The sequence below is a fragment of the Ambystoma mexicanum genome, chromosome 11, assembly GCF_040938575.1.
Source record: "Ambystoma mexicanum isolate Mex_15411 chromosome 11, UKY_AmexF1_1, whole genome shotgun sequence".
Taxonomy (NCBI): Eukaryota; Metazoa; Chordata; class Amphibia; order Caudata; family Ambystomatidae; genus Ambystoma; species Ambystoma mexicanum.
The window spans coordinates 901,860,926-901,886,651 of NC_090934.1; the positions used below are offsets into that span (position 1 = coordinate 901,860,926).

Sequence of the window (25,726 nt, forward strand, 5' to 3'; positions counted from 1 at the left end):
ATATACCGAAGTTAAGGCGTTTATATCTGAATAGGCCCTCGTGCGTAGCAAAGGTGGTTATCGGATGTTAGGCTGGATCAATGACCAGTTGATGGTAGCCCTGGTTAAGGTCCAGTTTGGAGAAGTGTGTTGCCTGGTTCAATCTGACAAGCAAGTCCTCCAGGCTTGGGCCTGGGTGTCTCTCTCATTGTATGGCAGTGTTGGGTATGCGCATGTCGACGCATATGCGTAATCGGCCGTTGTCCTTGGGTACTATCACTATTGGCGATACCCATGGTGCTGGCCCAGTGGCTTTTTCAATAATGTCATTTTGCAGTAGTAGTTGTAGTTCCTTGGATATATGCGTCTGAAGATGGAACCCCACTTTCCGGCGGTGTTGTGGAACTGGCGTTACTGTGGGGTCGATATGTAGCTGAATAATGGAGTCCTTGAGCATTCCTACCCCTTCAAATAGCTTGGGGAACTGGAGTTTCAGGGTGTCCTTATCGATTGGTCGGCATGTTATCTCCAGGATCCTGTGTCTGTCTGATGGTTGTCCTCTGATTATTTCTGTTGGTTCATACCATAGGTCTATGAGCGCCAGTGCTCTGGCTGTCCTGTAGCTGAGGAGACATTGTCCCACTGAGGGACTCTGGATGACGTGTATCAGTGTCGGCACAGTGAGGTCTCTGTGGGTTAAATCGCAGAGGAATTGTCCTATGGATGTCAGGGGTAGTGTCGCTCCCCACTGAAAGATGTGAGTTTTCGATTGGTGCAGGGGGTATTCATCCCCTAACAGGTGGTATAGTTCTTTATTCATCACATTGACAGTGGCCCCTGTGTCAACCACGAACTGGTTTTTGGTGTTGCCTAGTTGTACTGTTACTCTGGGAGCTGGAGTGTCCTCTGTATTGACGTTGAGGAGTCGAACATATTCTCTGTCATACCCATTTTGCAGGTATACGGGTTGTTGGTCTTCCAACATTTGTGTCCTCGGCGGTGAATTGTTGTATGGGTCATAGTCCGACACCATGAGATTGATGGTTCTACATTGGTTTGGATTTGTTGGGAGCTCTCTCAGGTAGACCTCCCCTGGGGTGAACATTCTTAGTTGGTCATATAGTTTATAGTCGTACCGTTTGTGAGCTTTCCTGTCGGGTTCGATCTGTAGACCTTCGAGGGCTCTTACGGTGTTCGGGCGTTGGTAGGTCGTCGTGGAGTTTGATATTCCTCTATCGGGTGTTTGTCGGTCCGGTTGTTCTCTTAGTGATTCTGGGCTTGGGCTGGGGGTCTGTATATCCTGTTACAGGGTAGACCCTGCGTTTGGAAGTTGTTCTTTGCACTTGGCCTGAAGGTGGTTTTCTAGGCCACACAGCAGGCATCTCTGTCGATCGCGGGACATGGTCCTCTGTGGGGGTATTCAAAACCACATCGGTAGCACTGTCGATCCCCTTGTGTTCTCGTGGGGGGGTTCCTGGAGTGTGACCTGCTCTGCGGGCTTTGGTACCTTGTGTACGGTGTCATGGCGGCTATGATGTCCCCTTTTTTGGGATTTTCAATGGCAGCGGCTTGGACATCTATTCTTTCATATTCCCTTGAGAGGTCAAGAATTTCTTTGAGGGATAGGGGCTTCTTCAGGAGGTGCTTTCTGAACATTATTGATATGCATCCCTCTATTATTCATAGTCTGATTGCTTCATCATCGTTGAAGTTGGTGAAGTCACATTTTAGGATTTTCCTCTGGAGGCGTATGACAAATTCACCAATGGACTCATGGGCGAGCTGAGTGCATTGGTTAAAGGTGTAACGTTCATAGTCTCAGTTGGGTGTGATTACTAACTTCTCATTGATGGCTTCCAGGAGGCGTTGGTATGTCATTCGGTCTTGTGGTGGAATCGTTCGTATTATGTTTTTGATTTCTCCTCCCGCAACGTTGGTAAAGATACTGATTTTGTTCAGTGGGTCTTGTGTGCCAATGGCACCTACAAAGTCTTCAAATTCGTCAACCCATTCCTCCCAGCACTGACCTTGGTCGTGGTGCGGATTGAGTGTGAATGGGCTTGTTCTCCTCATGAGGATGACATGCGAGGTGAGGCTGGCATTGGCAACTAGGGCTGACCCTGCGTCTGCAGCTGCCTGTGCTGGGTCTGTCACGGTTGCACTTTGGTGATGAGATAGGGCGTGGTCACTCTGGTACAGTTCAAGTTGTTATGCTGTGAGCTTGAATGAGTTGCGTTCTTGTTGTTTCCTACGTTGGTGGTTTCGCCTTGGATATCGTGGCGAGCGTGGCTGTGTGCTCCCTGCTCTTTGCGCTCTGGAGGTGGGAGCATTGGTGGTAGGTTGCCTCTTGGAGGAGGTGCAGGTGGTTGCACTAGCGCGGTTGGCAAGTGCGCCACTAACCCTTTCCGTTTCTCAGTGGCCTTTATTTGTTGCTGAGCTCTTGATGTGTGATGGTATTGAGGTGTTGGGCGGTTATCTCTTTATTTTCTCTTTTTATTGTCCCCTTTCATGGGCCTCTCGCCTGGGTTTGGGGCACCTTTCCGGGTGCTAGTGCTGGTTGGGGTGGCTAAGTGTTTTGCTGGCCGCTTATGGGCCGTTCATTATGTCTGTGGGTTTCCCGGTTTTAGCTTGCGTCGGTTGGGGCAGCCAGGGCGCTGTCAGGCCTCCGGGTGGTGTCTCCCCCTTGGCCTTTGTTTATATGTGGTCGGGTATGTGGGGCTGCTTACCCGTTCTTGTCCTCCGTGCTCTGGAAGCACTATATCTTTCCTCCGCGGCTCCAGCATGTACATCGCTGTCTTCCGATTGCTTCGTGGGAGTCATGTTCACGGGGTCCTTCACCTGTGTTCCTTTTCTCCGGGGCACTCGGACCATCCTCCTGGACTTGCCTCTTCCAGGTCACATGGGCCCTCCTCGTGGGCTCCTCTTCGTTAACGCTGCAGGGTGCACAGGCCCTCTTCCAGGATCGCGTCGCTGCAGGGCTTCCAGGTCTACCGTCTACCGTTTCACCTTTCTGCAGGGCGCACGGGCCCACTGTTGTTGCAGGGCACACGGGCCCACTGTTTCCTCTTTCTGCAGGGCGCACGGGCCCACCGTTGTTGCAGGGCACACGGGCCCACAGTTAGTGCTTGCCGCACGGGCCTGCCATTACTGCTGGGCTCACGGGCCCGCCATTACTGCTGGGCTCAAGGGCCCGCAGTTACTGCTGAGCTCCCGGGCCCGCCGTCTCTACTGAGCACACAGATTTCTCTAGGTGCAGAGCATGGGCTCTCGTCTGCTCTTCGTCGCCAGTTGTTGGCTGGCTAGTCTCACCCTCTCATGTTCTTTCACAATCACTGACACCAGGAGCCATATTAGTTTCAAACTCCTTCATTCCGTTCCAACTCCTAACTAACTTGTACAACTCCCCTTTCACCGCCCCTCCCCTTCTGCCCCCCTTCCCGCCCTATCGCGAGCTCCTCTCTTAAAGGAGCTGTGTTGCTTAATTCACTCGCAACAGTCTGGACACAATGGGGGTCATTACGAGGTTAGAGGTAAGGGAAAAACGATACCGGTAAAGGATTACCGGCATCGCTTACCGCTACGGGCTATTCCGACCATACAGACCACTATTTACGGTACCGTAAAGTACGATGCAGTAAATAGCGGTCTTGGGTCGCGCGCACGACACACCATGCCAATATTAGCGATCACAAGTAATGCGCACACGTAAATAGAGGCCTCCTCAAGGCTGTAAAGTACCTTACCGGCGTGGAGTACATACAGGCATCTCAGAGAAGGTGTAAAGAACCCTGAGCAGTGGTTCCCAGAGCCACAGGTCCACACAATCAGCACAGGTGTAGGCAATGGAGTCTGCCACAGCAGAAAAGGATCACACCCACGGACCACACCCCCTCCCACACCAAGATGATACCAATAGTGGTAGCAGTACATGAACCAGGAGGCCCTGCTTGCAAGGCCACAACTACAAAAACAACACCAACAACACCAGGCCCCACCACAGAGGAGACAAATGAGGAGAAGGAGGGTGAGACAGGCCCAGCATGCAGCACCAGTGCAGCCACCGTCACCACCCCAGCAGCCCCCACTCCCATGCATCAGGTCCGGTGCCTCAAGCGACCGCTGAGAAGATACTCACCCTCTAGCAGCTTGACTGTGCCACCATCACCACCATAGTTTCCCTGACTAATTACGAGAGATAAGTGCGCATCATACAAATACACACCGCCAACCCTGCTCAACTGAAGGTGGTGCCTGTGCCCCACATCCATGCCACAGGCACCTACCAGCACACAGTGGGGCCCTTGCATGGCATATCACACCCGTCCATTTCACGGACGCAGAACCAAGTGCTGGATCACCTCCACAAGCACACAAGGGACTACAAATCCCAACCATGGACTACCCAGGAGAAATACGACACAAAGGTTTCACCCCATGCATTGGCAGGCATGGCAAATTGCAAGGGTGCCCCTGACTGCACCCACGTCGATTTTCCAGACCCGCATGGCATGCAGGTGGCGTATCGCAACGGCAAGCAATACCACTCCACCAACGTGCAGACGGAATGCAACACAAGCAACACCATCACACATGGATGGGCCCGACATCCAGGACCAACTCATGACTCAATGGGCCAGATGAACCCCATGCTACCTTGCCGCATGGGGCGACATGCAGGACGACGTGCCTGTCTGCATCTTGAGTCGTCTTGCTGCGGCACCATAGTACGGATAAGAGCAGTATGATGGATATGCCACTGACTACAGCCAACACACCCAACTACGGAATCACACAGTACACTGCAATTCATGGTTCTAACCTCAAGACTGCTGCATGTATAAATGAAGCACGTATCACGAGATGTGCGGGCCACTGTTCATAGACCATCTCGAAGACCCTCCCCCCTACAGGATCCCATTGCACAGGACACATATTGGGGCCATGAATAGGGTAAATGCATCCATGGACATGTGCGTATGGGCATCAATGACCTGCTACCATTTAAGACAAGTTCAGTACTCCACCATGACAGTCAAGACACTTACCTTTATTGGCTACACATGCAGGTGTTGGTGGCTGTCCCATGACACCATGGTACAGGACCCCTGTCCCAAACACACAGAACAGGGCCAAGGAGGCCTACAATACTGCCCATACCCGTGCATGCGTGCAGATGAAGCAGCCACTTGGCTTTACAGTGCACAGATTAGTTGCCTAAGCTGGTCCGGTGGGGGATCCAGCTACTGCAATGAGTAGGTGTCCAAGAGCCCCATGTCATGTGTGATACTGTACGAAATTGTGCATCCCTTCGGACGTGGCCCTGTCCCCTTACATGAGACTGCTAACACCAGATGAAGTTGGAGTGAAGGAGGAGGAGGAAGGGCCAAGATAGCATCATTGAGCCGGTGCACAGGAGGGACATGTTGTGTGGCAAACATTGGACAACAAAACCGCAACACAAGTCAGCAAAGGGTGCCATGACATGGGCACATAGGGCACTGGGTGTGTGGATACTTGTAGACCATGCACTGTCATACATCACAATACGTATGCACAATGATGAATGTCCACACATGTTAAACTTTGCAAATCCAACGGTGTATTGTCGATTCAAAAACATAAGTGTGAACATTCCCTCCACCACCCCACCCCCCTCCCCCAACTCCACAACAATCCCTCACCCCGCACCCCTCTCCCCCCAACTCCACAACAATCCCTCACTCCCCACCCTCCTCCCCCCAACTCCACAACAGTAGTCCCATGTTGTCCATCACGACCACATGTGGCAGCAATGCCGACTACTCCCGGGGCCCGGGGGAGGCATGTCCCGGCGCCGCTGAGAAAGCAGGGTGCGTTGCGGTGGTCTTGCCGGGATGGAGCGACTGGATGAGGGGTGTCCTCCTGCTGAGGCAGCTGATTGGGATGCGCAGCCTCAAGGGCATCTGCAATGCGTCCAAGGACGTCGCATAACCGGGTCGTGCTCTCTGTGACCACTTGACGCATTGCCCTGAGTTCCTCTAGCCACTCCACCCTGCCCTGGCGGTTCTCTTCCATCGCCTCAGTGATGAGGGCAGTGAGCTGTGGCAAACTAAATTCATCCAGTGGTGGTCTTTCATCCCTGCAGGGGATTGGGCCTACATGCCCTAACAGGTCCTCGACTGGGGAACTGGGCCCGGGATCGGCGTCTCCCTGTGCATTGCCACGTGCACTTCGGCCAGGTGTGTCAGGCTCCTCTGAGTCACTGCACAACACCTGGGGGACATTGCTGGGCTCTGGGGTGTGGACAGTGGGGTAGAAGTCCACCTCAGACGCCCCACAGATGGACAAGGGGCTGTCCACATTTACCAGTGGGGCCGTGGCTGCCACCTCCCCAGCAATGCTCGACTCCTCTGACCTTGGGTCAGGCATTGTGGCAGGCGCCGATGCGGGAAAGGATGGGGGTGGTGCATCCTCCATCGACTTTTGGGTAGCCGGGGTGGGTGTTTTTGTCCGGGCTGGTATGCGGCGGACCCTGCCTTTGCCCGTGGAGGTGGTGGGACGGCTCGTCTCGGCCTCCTCGCTCTCATGCTCAGTGCCTGTGGGGGTAGAAGAGAGGGACGGCATGAGTGATTGTTTGAGATGCTAATTACATTAATGGCTGCATTCACATTTCAGTCATTTGGGGTTTGTTGCCTTTTGGCCGTTGCAACATGTGTCTGATATGTACGCAGGTGTCGGAGTCACTCATCCAGGCCTGGTACTGTGCAGTCTGACTCCAACACTGCCAACCCATCTGCACGGTGTGCATCATGGGATGTGCCAGTTTGTGCACTATGGGTGATGTGCGTTTTGTACTTGCACTTGGCACTTGCTTGGGTGGCAGTTGGCTCAGCATGATTTGGATGGGGGGAGGGCACCATGACAAGGTGCTTTGGACGGCCCTTAGTGTTGACTTTGGACACTCACCTCCATCATCAGACAATGGTGCCCCACACTCCATTTGGCCGACGCCCTCTATGGATGTGGTCCCAATGAGTACAGCACATGTCTCCTCCCATGGCTCCAGTCTCATTGGGGAACTTGGGCCCCCTCCGGTCTGCTCTGCCTGACTCCGGTTGGCGGAGAGGAGGCTCTGCACCCTCATCCGCAAGTCATCCCATCGCTTGCGGCAGTCACTGAGGGTGCGGGGGTGGTGCCTACTGCGCTCACCCTTTGGGCGAGTTGCGCTCAGATGTTTTTTTGCGCTGCAACGCCTCACGGCTCATGTCCTCCAGGGTGTCGACAATGGCCCGCAGCTCTTTGTGGCTAAATCGCTGTTTGCAGAGTCTTTCCGCTGACTTATTTGGTGCTTTTGGCATTGATACCGGGTGTGTAGGCCTTCTCCAAACTTTAGATTGCTCACAAGGGTGCTGCCTGGGGAGGATGGCAATGGATTGCGTTTTTAAAGATGGCCGCCGTGCTCCTTCCCATTCCTGTGCGATGAGATTATTTACGGTTCCGTTCTTTTGCGGCAACCGTAATTTATGGCATCTGTAAATTAAGGTCACCGTTATTTACAGACGTCGCTGCTTCTGTGGCGGTGTTGTTAAGTACGTCTCGCAGCATGCCGGTAGGGGGTTTCAGGGGCCATTTAGCGGAATGCAGCTAGGTGCTTTACCAGCATGGCGGAAAGCTCGTGCCCGCGAGGTCATAATAGGCCGCAATTAGCGGTCTGTGACGAGATTGGTCTCGTTCTTTCCGCCATGCCGGTAAGTACCCAAACTTACCTCCAAAGTCGTAATGAGGTCCAAAGAACAAGTATGAAAATTTGGAAAGATAGCAGGAGAGAAACAGGGCCTAATTCACAGGACCTTTCCCAATGAGGTATTGGCATTATAAGGCGCTCCTGTGAACTAGGCCCATAGTGCATATCCTGTGAACTAGGCCCATAGTACATAATAACAAAGAAAGGGACTTAGAAAGGAGACAAGGATGGAGTGGCGTGTGAAAGGGGAGACATAAAGAGGTGTCAGGCAAGTGTAGCGAAAGATACAAGAAAAATCGAATGATTGTGAGAATTGGAAAGATTTTATAACAGAAGTATAGAGGAATTGCAGAAGGAGAGGTGGCGAAACGACATTATACGTGGAAACAGAGATTTAGAAACACCTAGAAAGATCCCAAAAAGCAAGGAGTAGAAGAGAAATGTGGAAAATAAAGAAAGAGCAGGTAATGGGGTGCGGGCGTATTTGTGTGGAGGAATGGGCGGTTGTGCTGTGTCCCTCATAGTTCACTATGTACACAGTGATCCAATGACGCATGGGGAGGGGTGCACATACATTGGACCTGTGCATCTCACGAGGCTGTTGCTGTCATCTTACGTGGCCGTATTGGCGGCCAGTCTACAAGTGCAGTAGGTCGCGGGTGCTTCCTTTTCTAAACGGGATCATCCACGTTGTGGTAAAACCGATGCAGAAGTGTAGGTGCCTCTGTGGTATAAACAATTGCATCACAACCAATCCCACAATAAAATGTGAGCGCTGTATTCTAAACAGAGCAATCTTTTAATTCGTTGTAGATTGTTGTGGGAGCACACTGTTATTTTACGCAGACCACCGCCATTATGCTTCCGCCTCGAGCCGCTTGTTCTTCTTCTTGCAGATGGATTTTTGTCCATCAGCTGTGATCATTGGATATCGAGGCTTGAGCCTCATTACTCCATCTTCTTGGGTTGAGTATGTAGTCGTGGGTTTGTATTCTTCTTGGTCTGTGTGGTCTTGTCACAGTAGAGCTAGGGGACACCCTTATAAAGTCCCCTGCCCTTTCCCCTCCACCTCTCTCTTCACTCCACGCTCTGCATCCCCGCACGTTGCCAAACCCAGTGTGATGGTAATTAGACCCCAGAACGGATCGTCTGACAATGAGGGGACCCTCACACTCTTGAACAGCTCGTGGAAGTGCTCGGGGGAGTGCTTAAAGGGTGTAAATGTCCCCTCTCAGAGAGACAGGTGCACTCCTGGGCCTTATTGTTGAGGCGTTGATGGGACCCTGAAATGGGCGGCAACCAGGCTTTGTCAACACCCGGATTCCATGCGGCGCTGGTCCGCCGCACACAAAAGGCCTAAAATGCGCTATCAGGGGAGCCAGCCCAAGTACAGGGGCCAACCGCCACGCGGGGTCTGGGGCACCATCCACAGGGGGGCAAACATGTACACACTGAGGGGGGGGGGGGTCATTTTGGTGGATAGAAGAGATCAGCACTAAGCAGAGCTTCTTGTAGCGAGGGTGCCGGGTGCTTGCTGGCTTTTGTTAGTCCTGACTGGAAAAAAGCTTCGCAGTAGCATTACAATGCGCGCCTGTGGCAGTTATCATGCAATAGCCACCGGAAGACACAAGAGGGCGTTCATCACCCGCACTTCAAAGAGATGGATAAAAGTACTGAGAAATAAGCAACTCTGGGGGCGTGCTGACTCGGTGTGTCGTCGCTGTTCTTCTGTTACACTGACTATATGCCTAGTAGACGGCATTATGTTTGTCGCGGCGGACTCTTTCCCAACCTCACTAGCTTGCCAGGGTAGCTCTCTTTTTTGTTACGTGTGAGGAACCTCCAGCTTCAAAGCTACTATCCCAAAACTTCGGTAAAATACGTTAAGAGGTCAAACCAGTTCCTGGCCGGCCTGTGCACGCACAGTCTAAGGTCGGGGCAAGGTCTAACTGGTCACCAGGTCCACGGACTTTCATAGGCCAATTGACCTATGGCACATTCCTTCCAATAACTGCCTGCCTTTTAAAGATGAGGCTTGCCTGTCAACACTCTGTCCCTCACACATGCCCCTTTTCAAGTGAAGAGTCTTATCTAACTCCACACCGGCCTGAAACGCGAACCACGTCCGTGCCCTTTTTTTCTTCCCCTCTAGGCAATGGCCTTTTAGAAGTGAGCCCGACAGGAATGAGGCGGCTCCGGCTTTTCTGGGTACCTGGAGCAAAGGCTAGCATGACTGCCTTGCTTTATCCAAGAAATCTCCGTGCCTTTTTGAGATGGATCAGAAACGTTTCTGTCCTCACAATCGTCCTCGAGGGCAATGGGGGGGGGGGCTTTGATTTGTCTGATCATGATGTGTGGCACGAAAACGTTCCATTGTCACCCCCCCCCCTCTGACCCAATCAATTATACTTGTTAATGGCTCTCTCACTAACCCCACCTCTACCTTTCCCGCACAATCACCTTTGCCTGGGGGCGCGGGAGGGGGGGTGCGCGGGGGGGGGCACAGAAACAGCGTGTCTCCTCCCACACACAGCCCCACCCAGTTTCTCCCCCATATGAGGTCCCCTCTGCACCTGCAGTCAATCATACCTGACACAGCAGCGGGATGGGGAGAGACGCTGCATGGACTGTCGCCTCCTGGCTCCTATTCCTAGCTACTTGCAGCGCTTTGGCCGCTCAAGGTAAGTCGTTGTTCGTAGGGTGTGACTGACAGGCGACACTGTCTGATGGTTTCGATGCTGCGGGTGTTTGCGTGGAACTGTGGCAAATAGGGTCTGCCAAGGGCAGGGCCCAGGTATAGCTCAGGAGGACGAATGAGGCACCTCCTTGGACATGTTACTTTCAGACGTACTTCATTGTTTTGGACTTAAATACACCGACGCAGATCACTGCCCGGGCCCGCCAGTGCGACACCCACATAAGCCTCCTTCAATGCCCCTTCGGGAGTCGCGCGCTCGTCTCTCTTCCCAGATACATACGGGGAACTGATTGGGAGGGGAAGCTCTGGCAGTGCTGTGATACTTGGGTGACGTTTCCGAATGTTCCGCTTTTATACATTACGGGATTACCAAAAATGGACATACCCGGCTTCTGTTCACTTTTTCTATGTGTATTACATGAGCAGTAACAGAAAATGTGTCCGGTAAATACTCGTGTGGCGTTGCTAGGCCTTTCTCTGTTCACCGGCCCTCCCATCTGAGTGTTTGCCGGGTTATGGGCAGTGCTGGGGCCGGAACTATGTTGCGAATGGCGCAGACGGTGCTATCCGTGCTCCAGTGATGTGCTCGTTAGTCTCTCTGAGGGTGATTTACAAAAAGTATTTATGGGACTTGGCCATGTTAAAGGTTTTTGTAAACCGGGCCCTCTGTATGCTGAAGGCCCAGCCCTCGTGGATGGTGGGGATGTTTGGCCTTGCCTTGACTGCGGCTCGGTACTAGTCCTAAACGTGCGCTCTGCTTTGCGCGGTGCATTCCGCCAAAGAGTGTTTGCTTGCCAGGGGCCCGGTTTTGCGCTGCGCAGGTGCTCGATGGGACAAGACCCGGGATCTGCTTTGCTTCCTGCTCTGTGTGCTGTCGCCATGCGAGCTTCCTTGTACCTTGCTCCTGACCGGTGCTTTCTCTATTACGGCCCGGGTGCTCGCCTGGAGCCCGGCACGTGCTAGCCCAGAGGACAATACCAAAGCGCGCCCCTTAACGCCTTGCGTGGACCGCTTCAATGGCTTTCATAAATGATACTGCCCAGCTGGCACTGTAGCTCACTAGCCCAACGTCCTCTAAAACGGACGCCTTTCCGCAGATTTTCACGACAAAGTGGTTAGGAGCCGATGGCAACGCATTTGTTGATTGAAAACGAAGTTGCGAAATGCAACATTTTTTTTGGTGCTTTGGTGCCCTTTTTTGTCTAAGTCTGACCCTGGTTCTCGAGGATAGAGTTGCCATTTTCCAGATGTCGGGCCTGTGCATATCTAAGTGATGTTCTGACGTGTGGTTGTAGATGTAGCTTGCAGACTTTAATTAGTGTTGACACTATTTACATAGGCGCATGCACATGTTGTAATATGTATATATATATATATGCATTTGATGGTTTCACTATGAAACACCAAAACGCAATAGTGTGCATGAAAAACTAACCGTTTTACTATGATTGTCGTGGCAACGAATCCCAAACCCAACATCCTGCCCGATTCCCAAAAACATAAATTATGGCAGGTCCTGGGTCCCCTGTGACCTCTGTGCCCGGTCCAGACCTGAAACCCCCCACACCCACTTAGCGCAAAAGGGCCAAGGTCAGCATGCAAGTTAAGCTCCCCCCACTAACTCCTCACAGGCCTATCCCCAGGCCCCCTGTGCACCTTACACACACATGGACCTCCCTTGGATCTACCGCTATACACCTGAGCAAACCTGGGTCCCCACTAGTACTGGGTGTTTTCACACTCCGACACACTCAGTTTGTCACTTGCTTCGGTGTGAAGGTAGCCACAAACGCATTATTGCTTGCAGTAATATCCACCTGTGTTACTTGCACATGTCCATGGCGTCCCATGGCACTCCAAAAAGGGCACTAACAGAAGGATTCACATGGCTGAATCATGCAGAACCTGGTAAGATAAATGCGTTCACTGGCGTTACCAGATGTAATGCCACCAAACCCATATTAAGGCCATATTGGAGTCCTTCATGGGGTACAGGTGCAGCAACTGTGGGGGTGACATCTTCGGATTTCTGGAAGACGAACAATCAGCTGCCCTGATACTTGTGTGTACCTGTCAGTGGCATACACCACAGTGGACCGCAACCCCCCCCCCCCCCCCCACCACACCATTCGCCTGCTCTCCACTCTCCCTCACCCCTTTTAACCCGTGGCCCCCTGGAGCAACCTTTTATGCATGCAGCGAGTTACAAAACAGTGCAGTTGGGAGGTGGGGGGGAGTAACACGTAAATAGGATATTGTTAGACAGTATGCTGTCATTTACAGTTTGGCACGGGGGAATAAACTGATTTGCCCAGAATAACACACATGTTGGGTCAAGTGCCAAAACTAGGCTCAAAACCCAGTTCTGCACTTACTAGAGGATGCATCAAATGACACCGGGCCTGATTTACAGAATGTTTCGCGTGGTGCAAAGTAACTATGTACTGGTGCAAAGTGACTTTGCACTGCTAACAAGCGCCCTAATTTACAGAACACTTTGCACCGAAAAGGTACCCTTTGCACCGTGAATTGGGCCCATTTACCGCAGTGCAAAGTGAAATCAGGGTGTTTGTTGGCAGTGCAAAGTCACTTTGCACCACGCTAAAACATTCTGCAAATCCTGCCCTTGAAGTGCACCTGATGAAGGGTGGACGCAGGCGCCCAAGACATGTTTTGGGAACAGTCTGCTGCATATTTCATTAGTGCCAAGAAGGATGCATTTTATGGCAATTGTCAACATGGCACGTTTTCAGAGGATATGGCAAAACACTAAAGAACATGTGAAAAAAAGCATTAGAATTTGAGTGATGAAGCTCTGAGCACAGTTTCAATTAGCAGCATGAGTGAGTGCGATTACATCCCGATTTGACAGGCGGGCAAAGTCAGGCAGCCCTCTCCCGGCCTGATTAAGATCCTATTGTCGCAAGGCAGCCACCATTAATTACACGAGATCCCAAGCAACCAGTTTATACTTTACACGGTCAGAGGGCTGGTTTGAAAAATAAACTCACTCTTGTCCGGGACAGCCTGCTTCATGGAGACACGTTCATTACAAAAAAAGAAGCCATTCGTTTTGATTGTGTGAACTGAGCATGTTTTGCAGAACCACTCCTGAGCTGGCAGCAGCGGATTTTTTTAAATTATTATTATTTTTATTTGAGTGTGGTTAAGAACCTTATTGCGTGGGAACCGACGCCGCAGGGTCCTTTTTTTCCCAAAAAACTTTCATCTTTATGTCGCGGCGGACACCCCGCAACCTCCATTGGGATTATAGTGAACAAGGTTGCAGGCGACGCCCACACAACCCCCGCTCCCCCATTTCACTATAATCAAACCGAATGGGATATTTATTCGAAATTTTCGGGTGTTCGTAATTTTAATCCAGCCGAAATTCGAATAAATATCCCATTCATGTTTTTTCAGTTCATTTCTATGGATTCCGGCGCTTACACCAGCAATGGGGGGGGGGTGGGGGGATATGACTGCGCGTGGCCAAGGGTAGATTTGAATGTTATGTTATGATGATTTGCATGGTCTCCAGGCGCAAGGAAATCTAGACATGCCATGCTTCCTGGGCCCAAAGTACAGCATCCATGCTTTGGTCGCTGCTGTGAGGGACTCAGATGGTCTGTGTGATGTATGGTAGATGATAAGTCTCTCTGGGACAGAAGTATTCCAATTATTGGTTACTTCTGGGCAACAAATTGGGTTCTATCTAATTTTCAGAAGTGTTCATTCTGTACTTCTTGCCTGTGTATGGCCTTAAACCAGATTGCCTGTCACATAGATTCCATGAATTCCTTGAGTTGCTTGGTGACATTTCATTCAATTATCTTGCCACCCAACAATAAGATTTCTATCCGCTGTGTTGCTGTTTAAAAGCAACAAGATCATGGCCATTTGTGGGCTGCTCAGCAAAGATCCTGATTCCAGTGAGCATGGGTGTAATTTTATGGGGGGCAGGGGTGTTTGTCCCCCCCAAAATCATGGCACACCATTTTGTCCCCATTCATTTGGATGGGGCACCTTTTCTTCAGATGTCAGGTCCCCCCCCCCCAACATTTTCAGCACAGTTACTCCACTGCCAGTGAGCTATTGCCAGGTCTCGCATTGGGGCTTTCATTAGATTTGCAGTGCAAGCTTCCCCATTGGGTTTAGAAGCCTTCATGTCCGGCAATACTTTAATTTGGCTGTTTCTTGGTTCACCAGAGAACAAACAGAATTGTGGCTTGGGCTGTTGATAGGTTTGGTAAATTGCAATGCCCTCTAGTTTTGTATATGTTTTGAATAAGTCTTATGGCCCTGACAATGAAACTGCATGCACTGCTGCTCATCATGTTCTGTAAAGGAACCAGGGGAACTTAAATGTTGATCCAGAAGACATGTAATGTGGCATTCATGCCCAGCCAGGAGAGCGGACATGGCCGGTACTGGCCTACATGCCCAAGCTAAGCTCGGGCTTTAGGCCGTTGCCGGCCAGGTCCGACTGGCAGGGCAGTGGCTTTCATAATTTTTACTCTGGAAAGAAAGGGGAAAAAATGTCCGCTGCCATATGGAAATGCGACTAAGTCCTTTGTCTTTTTCCATGGTGGCCAGACGTGGGGTACCCAGCAGGTAAGTGAGCTCGTGAGCGCTCCTCCTGTTTGTGGGTGGGCGGACGTGTGGAGAGTGGCAGTGTGTGATTGTCAGTGAGTGTGATACTGGTGAACTTGAAAAGGGTGTAAGAGGTGGTGATCTTGGTGGTTGGTGTGTTCGGCTCGAGTGTGTGTTGGTCATCATGGTCGTGTTAGGGTCTGGCAAAAAGGTGGGTGGATTGGAGGGGGCTTGGAGCGTTTGAGGGTGGCAGCTACCGTAAGTTGGACCGGCTAGATGAGACGGAGCCTGATTAGAGTGTGGAGATGCCTAGATCCGAGGAACCTAGGTTTGAAACACTGAAGTCAATGAGAAAACGCTCAGACCTGGGGTACCTAGACATGGAGAAAACACCTGAACCTGGGATTCAACAGTGCAGGAAGCTGGTGACGATTGGGCAGATGGCCAGGACCCCATTGCACTCTTCAGGGACTGGGTCGCCAATCGCAGTGGCTGATGGGCTGGTTAGCATGGGAGGGAGCGAGAGAAGGAGGAGGAGAAGAGAAAGGTCTTGAGTTGTTTGCAGAACTTGAGGTGATATGGTTCAAGACAGAGAGGGAGACTGTTCCAGAGGTGGGAGCCAGCTGAAGAAGGAGATCTGCCCTCAGCTCTTTGCTTGGAGAAGCGTTTGACAAGCAGAGAATTAGAGCAAGAAGATCGAAAGGGATCTGGAGGGAGAATATTTAGCGAAAGTTGCATGTATCGTGGTCCCAGGCCCCAGACAGCCTTATGGATGAATCAAAGGGTCTTGAATTTGATCCTTGCGGCAACCAGGAGCCTGAAGAGAAGAGATACTGTCCCTTGGCTTGAGGCCAAGGATAAGCCTTGCAGCCCTATTCTAGATTAGTTTATTTATTTGCAAAGCGCACCAAGCCCTTGGGAATTAAGGCGCTTAAGCTTATGAGGTTGGTTACAGAGGTTGTGGTTATATTATTTAAGGAGTTGGTTATATTGCAGTCTTAGTCCAAGTTTACTTAAATGCTTTGGTATCGGTTACATTACTTGATCAAATTAGCATAGCTTTAGAAGTTGTTTACATTACAATCTTAGTCAAGGTTTGCTTGGACTTCTGAGTGGACATGCTTAGGAAGTCGGTTGCATTGTATAAGGAGTTGGTTACAATGCTACCTTAGACAAGGTTTGCTTAGACACTGTTTCCTGATTGGCTAAAGAGTCACGTTTTGAGGTTTCTCCGGAAAGACCAGAGGGATGGGTCTTGTTTTAGCTCTGGCTGGGGGCATGGTGTTCCCATATTTGGCCACAATGACCGGGAAGCTGGACCCACCTGCTTTACTTCGTTTGAATCTCATGGAGGCTAGGAGACCTGAGTATGTGGATCGGGTAGGTCTTGTAAATTGTACTTAGGAACTTTGTTTGGACAGGTATAATGGTGCAGTATTTGATAGGCATTTGTGTGTTAAGGATAGTATTTTGATTCGTTCCTGTACTGGTAACCAGTGGGTGTTTCTTCTGAATGACGAGATATGATCTTTTTTGGGATATTTAGGGACTCTCTAATAGTGTTGTTCTGCACTATCTGGAGTTTGTTAATATTTTTTTACTGTAGCTCCAGCGAAGAGGGACTTGCAATAATCTATCCAAGAGAGGTTCAGAGCTCTGGCCAGTGTGATGCAGTTGTCTGGGGTTAGGAATTGTCTGCAGGAGGTAATGAGTTTGGCAGTATAGGCTGAAGCTGAGGAAATGGCGTTCACTTGCCTAGTTAGGGTAAGTGATGAGTCAAGGTCCACACCTAGCGTTTTTACTTCTCTTGCAACAGAAATGTTATTGCTGTCAATGTCAAATGATTTATAGGCTAATGGTAACGTCTTTAGCTTAGCTGGGCTTCCTATGTTGATGAGCTCAGTTTTATCATCTTTTAGGCAGAGTTCATATTGCAGCATCCCTGCTTGGATAGTTAAATAGATGGTATTCAGACACTTGGTGTCTAATTCGTGGTTTCCAGTAATTGGTAACAAGATTTGCGTATCATCCGCATAGTTTGTGTAGGTGACATCCAGGTTATCAAAGCGATTGAACAGAGGCTTAGTGAATATATTGTATAGGGTAGTCTTGGGGGACTCCACAAGTAACCGGGGGTAGGAAGTGCTGAGGCTATATTAGAGAAGACTCTCATGGTGCGATTGGAGAGGAATGATTCAATCCAATTTATGGCATACTTCGAGAAGCAGGCAGCTTGATCCAGGTGATTGCACACAATGCTGTGGTTAACTAGGTGAATGCTGCCGACAAGTCTAAAAGGAGGAGAATAGCTAAGTCACCTATGTCTCTGATTTGGTCCATCTAGGTTTTTACGTCCAATAGGGCGTTTCAGTACTGTGGCCAGGGCGGAAGCTGGATTGACGCAGGTCGAGAAGTTTCTGGGTTTCCAGATGGTTCTGTGTTTGGGTGTAGGCTACTCAATTATTTTAAGTAGAAAGGGTACTGTGGTAGTTGGTCGGCACATTGGGGTCTAGTGTAGGTTTCTTTAGAAGTGGGAGTTCCCAGGATTCTTCCTGATTTTTAGGTACTTCGTTGGTGGTAAAGGAGTTATTTATCAGAGTTGTGATAAAAGGGAATATGTTTTCAACAAAGTCTTTAATGAGTGTAGCCAGGGATGCACCCCCTTGGCATCTCGAAGGTTTTAGTCCCTTGATAATTTTGATCATTTCATCCATAGTGATATGAGTGGATTCAAATCTTGGATATGGTCTAGGTAGAGAAGAATACGCTGGGCTGTTGGTGTGATCTTAGGTTATTTGGAGTTTTTATTTTGCAGGAGCGTGAACTTGTCAGTGAGTGCCTTTTGAATATTCGTGCACCATAGCTGGTCTTTGGTACAGTTGTCTGGGGTGGCTGAGGGCGATTCCAGTTCTCGTAGGATAGAAGAGAGTTCTCTTGGGCTGGAGGTTGCGTTTTCTATTCTAGTGTTATAGGCATTGCTTTTAGCTAGGATAGTGGCTTTTTTGTATTCAGATGCTAGTATCTTAAATTGCTGTTTATTTTCCAGGGAGGGAGATTTTTGTCCATATGTTCTCTGCATTTCGTTTATTCCTTGTTAGATCTTTGAGGTTAGGGGTGTACCAAGAGTTAGCGTGTGCAAGGGGGTTGGCCTTGCAAATTCTACCTGGGGCCTGTTGCTTTGATAGCTGATTCCATTGTTTGGTTGTAGAGGTCCACTAAGGATGTTGGGTTACTGGTATGGTCTACGCAGGTAGTGAGCGATAAAAGCAGTGGGAGCACATTGTTAGGAGTTATATTGTGGTGGTTGTGTGTAGGAGCAGCCGGGGCTAGTGGGGTGGGTGAACTAGGTTGGGAACTGGTGCTGATGGTGAAGAGTATTACATTATGGTCTGACCATGGGCATGCATCATTGTTGGATATGTTGGTATTGCAATTAAGATCAGCGAGCCAATCCAAGGGGCAGCATTTGGCAAGAGTAGGATTAGTGATGCACATGGTGAAACCTTGTGATTCAATTGTGCTAGCAACTGAAATGGCATGAGTGTCCGTGGAGTCATTAAGTCCTAGATTAAAGTCACCAAGGACAATTACTTTAGACTGTGGCTTTATGTCTGCTGCTAGAAGAGCCGCACTGTTATCCTCAAATGTGGAAATTAGTCCTGGGGGCCTGTAGATGAGATGTAAGGAGATGGAGGAAGTAGTGGACAGCATAGATAGTGTCACTTTAGTGAACAGCAGTTCTCCTACTGGGAAGGTGTTAGTGACAATTCTCAGAAATGTGCCTATTCCCTCTACCTTAGAGACCGCCAGCAACTTTGCTGGATTTTGAGGACTTGATTTTTTAAACCTGAAGAGAGTGAGACCCTTTTTCCCACTCTCTCATGTATTTTAATGTGATTTTTGTACACTGTTTTTCTTTTGGTTGTGGAGTCGGACAAACTCCAGGCATCATCTTTTACATTGTGTCACACAGCACCTTTAGTGCAGTGACACAGGGAAGTCTCTTAGAATTCCCAAGGTTTAACTGCCTTCTCTGGGATGAACTACTGTTTCCCAGAGCAGTAAGGTGAAATTGACTTTACTTACATTTGTAACTTTCTAGACCCAGCACACACTATCCACTGCCACCAGCCATTCGGTGAGGAAAGGGTAACATAAAAATGTTACATGAGAAGCTAGACAAGGGGGATGCTGGGGTAACCCTCCAGCATCCCCCTTGTCTAGCTTCTCATGTAACATTTTTATGTTACCCTTTCCTCACTGAATGGCTGGTGGCAGTGGTTTTGTTTTTACTACCATGGTGTGCATTTACTGCGGGCTGCGTTTGCAGCTGCAGTAAAGCACCCAACGGTGCAATTTTTGTCAAAATGGCCCCAGTCTTCTTTTTTTGCCATTTCTTTGTGGAAAGGTCCTTCTTGGCATTTACTCTGCGCGCCAAACCAAGTTTGGTCCCTTTGTTTGTTTTGCATTTGGCAGAATTCATGAGTGAAGCCTGCCTCTGGCTCCAGGGTGTCTGGGGTATGCAGGAAGTGAGAGAGGTGCCCGAAACTCCCCGAGCTTCGTCTCCTAGGAGACCCAAATGCACTCTGATGATTGGCTGGTTGACTGTCCGGCAAGGGCAGCCACCCTGCTGGATGAGTGACAGCTAAGCTGGAATGAAAGGGAGAGAACTGTATAAAAGGCAAGTCTTTTGGCTGGAAGGCAGAGTCGACCACTGGACGAAGGAACCGAAGAAGAACTTGAAGAGGACACCTGCTGCAACTCCTGGACCGTTGGTTTGCCCGGTGAAGCCCTGCTGCAGTGCCGAAATGCCAAGTTTGCATCGACAGAGAAGCCCCTGTAAGGATGAATTCTCCCCTTGAGTCGGTGGGACCAATCAGCTCCAAAGTAAGCTAACTGGACATCCATCTCAGAGCTGGATGAATTTCCACAGAGTTGCTGCTGGAAACCGTAGAGCCAGGGAGAGGAACACCAGTTTGTGTGCATTGCTTTTAAGTTGGCCAAGAGCTCTAGGAAGGTCCTCTGGACTCCCATGAAGCAGGACTGACTGAGCCTGAGCCCCCTCAACAGAGTGCAGGACCCCAGAAGCAAGGAAATATGAAGAGGAAGATGAAGAAAACACAGCTGAGATGATTTCCAGCGACCGGAGAGGCTGCTGTGCAACCAAAGCCTGCTGTTGCCCTTCCTTCCAAGTGACCTTAGGACTCCAAAAACAATGGGCCTCATTACGAGGTAGGCGGCCACGGAATGAACAGTGCTGGTAAGGGACAGGCACGGTTCATTCCAGGCTGCCACATTACAAGGTCTGCAGCGGGCCCCGCTCTGCACACCTGGTCAGACCAGACATGCAGAGCGGGACCCACTAGCAGACCAGGATGCTAACAACAGGCACATCATAAACGGGCCCGTTGTTAGCATCCTCCCCATGCCTATTGAGCCCAATGGGGGCTCAAATGGGAATGGGGACGTACCGGGAAACATTCTGAATATCCAAACCCCTTAAGGGAACATGAAAATAAAGATTGGTCTGAAGGTACCATCTCTGTGTACCCTGTAGGGCCTGTTACTAGTGAATGTAACAGAAAAGCTGTTGTCTTAGACTCAGCTGAGCCACCTTGTAAAAAGGTTGAGGCTCTTTCCCCTTAGGTGGCCCCTCCTCCGAGATAAAGGGCATTAACTGCCACTCTGAAGGGCACTTGGGTGTGCAACCCATAACTTAAAATAGGGACCAATCCCCTAGGCCCACAAAGTTAGAGGTCACTTGTGTGACCCCACCTTTAGTTAACAGTGAGGCGAAAGAACCTCTTGGCAACCAAACTAGAGTGGAAGTGGTTGTACCCTGTTGACAAGAACTTAAGTATTCCTGTTGAACATATAACACTGTGTAATAACTTTGTTCAGGTCACTGATGTGTCCCTACCTTCAGCTGAGGCTAAGGTAGCAAGTCCATCTGAAACCTCACAGACAGTGGAGGTAGTCCTTGAATCTCAAAACCTAGACACTCGACCACATGCTGTGGAGGCAATTCCTAGGGCTGGCAAGAACCTTATTGTTCCAGTCACCCACCCCATATGGTGTATGTCCATAAGGGTAAAAAGCCCACCAGTTAGATCAGAAGTGGCTGAACCTCCTGAAAACCCACCTATGGTGGAGAGGGTTCATAAAATCCAAAATATGGTTTCTCTTGAAATACCACCTACAGTGGGGGTGATCCAAATGGATATGAAGGACTTAGGTATTTTTAACAAACCTAAGAGAGCAAGGAGTTTCCTTGACCCCAAGGTAGGAATTACGTTTTCTCCTTTAGTTCAGAGTGTCCAGAAGGAAACTTCCAGGCCTGAAAAACTGAAATACCAAAAGAATAATACAAAGTCTAACCATAGCCTTATTACTATTTATTTATTTATTTATTTATTTATTTGTTTATATAGCGTTAAAGCCCGCGGGCATCAGAACGCTTACATGTAGACTGGGCAACAAAAAAGGAGATGGGACTAGGCGAGAAAGGGCCTAAGTTAACTTAAATTGAGTCGTTATGTTACCGGGATTTACTTGAAAAGTAAGGTTTTCAGTTTTCTTCTGAAGGTGAGGTAGTTAGGCTCAAGTTTTAATGAGGTGGGTAAGTCATTCCATTTTCCGATGGCTAATGTCGGGAAGGCCTTGCCAAGGCCATGTTGTTTTTTAGTTATAATGGTTTGTAGTTTGCCTGTGTTTGATGATCTGAGGCTCCTGGGCGGCTCGTACCATTTAAACTGTTTCTTGAGGTAGGCCGGGGCTGCGCCATATAGGCAGCGATGTACCATGGTGAGAGACTTGAAGGAGATTCTCTCCTCCATAGCCAACCAATGGAGGGTTTTCCTTTCTCCGGAGATGTGTTCTCTCCATGATTTTCCAGTGATCGTTCTGATGGCGTTGTTTTGGATGGTTTGGCATCTTTTCAAGCACTTACTATTAGCTCCCAAGAGTAGGGAGTTTCCGTAGTCCAATCTAGACCATATAGTGGCCCTAGCGATGATGGTGCTGTTATTTTGGTCTAGCAATGGCCTGATCTTTTTAAGGAGAATCTGATGATACTGACAGTTTTTTTTAAGGTAGTTTGTATGTGCTTCAGCGCCAAGAGAGGCTTGAAGATTCACACCTAGGGTCTTTACTTTTGCTGATATTGGAATCTGGATGTTTTTGATGGTAAATGAGTTAAAGGCAGGGCTCAATTTTTTTCTGGCCTGTGTAGATCCGAATATCATGAGCTCAGTCTTAGATCCATTTAAACACATCCAGTTTTCTTTCATCCAGTGTTCGATGGTGTTGTATAGGAGAGAAAGTTTATCATTGTCTATTTGGTAGTTCCCACTGAGTTCAAATACCAGTTGGGTATCGTCAGCGAAATTGGTAAAAAATATACCCATCTGGGAAAGCATGGTGCAAAGGAATCGCATGTAGAGGTTAAAAAGTAAGGGGGAGAAACTGGCTCCCTGAGGGACCCCACAATCGACTAATTTGGTGTTAGAAGCTTTGTCTCCCCAAACTATCTTGGATTGTCTGTTTTGCAGAAATGAGGCAATCCATTCGATGGCTCCTTCTGAGCAATTGCCAGATTTTTCGAGGGCCTCCCGGAGTTTGACATGATCTAGCAAATCAAACGCCGCCGAGAGGTCCAGTAGTATCAGTAACCCTGATTTGCCTCTGTCCAGGATGGAGAGCATTTCAGTTTGGAGGTCTAATAGCGCCGACTCAGTGCTGTGGCTGGATCTAAATCCAGATTGTTGTGGGTGCAGTAAGTTATTTTCATCTATAAAGCTTTGAAGTTGATCAGTAGCTATTGTATCCATAATTTTCAGCAGAAAATTGCAATTTGTGATGGGCCTTAGGTTGGCAGGGTCCTGTTGGTTAAGGTCTGGTTTTTTTGGTAAAGGTGTGACCGTGACTGTTTTGATGATGTTGGGTACAGTATGGTCTCTGAATGAGGCATTTACCATTCTTGTAAGAAAGGGACCAAAGATATCAGGGTTTTCAAGAATAAGTTTAGGGGGAAGAACATTTTCTGAGCACGAGGTACACCTCATGGTGGATAGCGTTTTTTTCATAATGTCAACTGTGGTGGGTCGGAATTGGAATTTAGGGGTTTCTGTCTCGATGTTATGTTCTATGAGGTAAGTTTTAACTGGAGTGTATGTGGTCTGGCAGTTAATGATAGTTTCTCTGGCTTTGGTAATTTTGTTTTGAAATGCAGTCTGAACATTCTCAGTCTGTTTCGGTTGGCTGGAACGGTGGTGTGAGTGTTGTAGGCTTATCTATGGATTTAAGGATTTGGAAGAGTTTTCCAGTGGAGTTTGCCGCAGTACTTATGATATCATTATAGTGGTTTTTCTTCAAATCCACTAGTTTTGATTTATGTGAGTGGTCTGCTGTCTCCCAGTTGCTTTTATTAGTTTCGGAGGGATCTTTTATCCATTTCCTTTCAAGAATTCTTTTGTCCTTTTTAAGCTTAATGGCTTCAGCAGTGAACCATTTTTGGTGTTTTGGGTTGGTCTAACTTTTTTCTCTTTCAGGGGGGCATAGGTGTCTAACAGTTTTGACATGCCTTGGTTGTAAGTCAAGATTATATGTTTACTGTGGTCTTCGTCCTTAGTGGAGCTCATGATTTTCTGCATTTCCTCAGAGAGCATACTACTCGTGATCTTTTTCAGGTTTCTGGCCATAACTGGTTTTGGCAAGTTAGCTAGTTTTCCCTTATTGAATTTCAGTGGTAGAGAAATTTCAATTTTGAAATGGTCTGACCATATGCAGGGGTAAGTGCCGAGTATGGTAACTTTGGGGTTGTTTGTGACGATCCAATCTAGTTGATTCCCTGTAGTTGCGGTAGGTTCTTTATTAATAATGGTGAAATCGCTGTTCTCTAAGTCCTCTTCTAGGGAAATGGCTTGCTGGTCCTGTATGTTCCCCCTCTATCTGTTTCTGTCACCTAACAATATGGTCTCTGAATTGGTTGATTTAAGGTTGTTAAGTAGGGTCACGATCTCATCGTTAAAATCTGATACTAAAGATGGGGGTCTGTAAATAGTGATTATATTGATGCAGTTATTTGGGGTGGGTGTGAGTTTGAGGTGAATGACCTCACAACCTGAACACTGAATAGGAGAGGCAAAGAGTTTGAGTGAGTTTTTTGCGATGATCGCCACACCTCCACCCTTTCCTGTGTCTCTATTTTTTATGTAGATATTGTAGTTTGTAGGTACTGCTGTGTCTATCGTGGGTCCAACGGGCTCTTGTAGCCAGGTTTCTGTAAGGCATAGGATGTCTAAGTTTTCATCCGTGATGTAATCATGGATTTCTTGTGCATGTTTAGGCATGGACCTGGTGTTTAATAGTGCAATTTTGAGATGATCTTTGTCATCTTCTATTTCCAAGTCGGGTTTCGTGTTGAGGGCGGCTTTGGGTATAGTACTACTTGTCAATGTTGCGTTGGAGGGTGTTATCTCTTGTCTGTGTCTGAGATAATTTTGAACTAATCCTAGTTGCTGTAAGATTGTGTTTCGGGACAATAGTTCAGTTAGATTTGGGCGACCCATACCTTACTTCTTGCTGTGTCGCCCTTATGTCGAAAATGGCAGCGTTTCGGGCCGTGAGCCGTCGGACGCCGTGGACCGGCGTAGACCGGCTTCGTTGCAGAAGCGCCGGCGCTGAAGCGCCTGACGTTTCTATATGTGGGCGTGAGAGCACTCTGGGACTTGTAGTCCTTGCTGTGCGGGCTCGTGTGCCTGCGGCAGAGTAAGTGCCAGAGAGGGATACAGTTGCGTCAGTCTTTAGGAGGCTGAGCTTCTATTTCACAATACAAAAACAAGCAGCAAGTCGAGTACAAGCAACGTGTCAGAAAGAGGTTTTAGTTACTTTCAGGATGGTGCTCTGAGCCTAGGCCTTCTAATAAACTAGGCCTTCTAATAAAAATCCTGTGTCACAGTGTCCAGAGCCCTCCTACCTATCCTACTCCCACACCTTCCCTCCTTACTGACAACAAAGTCCTTTGGATATGCAGCACCCTGGTGTGAGGCTACTGCTCCTGAATGGGTGTTCTCCTTTGATACCTGGGGCCAGGACTGCTGTGTGTGTCTGTCTCTGGGGGAGGGTGTTACGGGCCCTCACAAAGGGGATGACAGAGAGGCTGGTTCCTCTGGGTTTCTGGCCTGCCATTTGACATTATCCGCACGTCTGGCATGAATACACATTCCTTCCACAGCAGAGCTGAGTCACAGGAGCTGATACATATGCAATATCAATTTGGATGTGGCGGTCATGATCATAAGTAGTGCCATGCACTATGCCTAAACTCCAGCACCCTGCCACAAGCACGGGATACTCATGATCAGTGTAGTTTGGGTACAGGGAGCATATCTTAAATGCTGCCCCCTCCCCCTGTGCCACAGAGACTTGGCTGTCGCTGCGGTGGTCGAGTGGGCACCTTTGAACCAGCCACTGCACCACAAGTGCAGTGGGTGCTACTGATACAGCAGTGCACAACTACACTATGCTTTTGGCACAGAGATGCAACAAAGGGGATCTGGTTAGCAGATTATCGTTTGGAGAAGAAATCACCTGCATCATTTTATTTTTGTGTTATTATGAGTGCCTTGGACTCTGAATGGAGAACTTGAAGGTACTTCTTATGAATCCCAAGATTTCCTTTGTTTTATGTGGTACAGAGAAATCAGGAGCTCGATGCAGTAGCCATATTTTAC

General features: G+C 48.9%; 1 protein-coding gene across 1 annotated transcript in view; it reads left to right on the plus strand.

The window, feature by feature from the left end:
- Window positions 1–16,295: 16,295 nt before the first annotated feature.
- Window positions 16,296–25,726, plus strand: part of LOC138505065 (streptococcal hemagglutinin-like) — a 125,276-nt gene continuing 115,845 nt past the window's right edge. Inside the window, exons 1-2 of the mRNA XM_069625389.1 lie at window positions 16,296–16,373; window positions 20,895–21,228. Of these exons, the coding sequence (XP_069481490.1) occupies window positions 16,296–16,373; window positions 20,895–21,228 (412 nt within the window). The remainder of the gene's footprint in view (window positions 16,374–20,894; window positions 21,229–25,726) is intronic.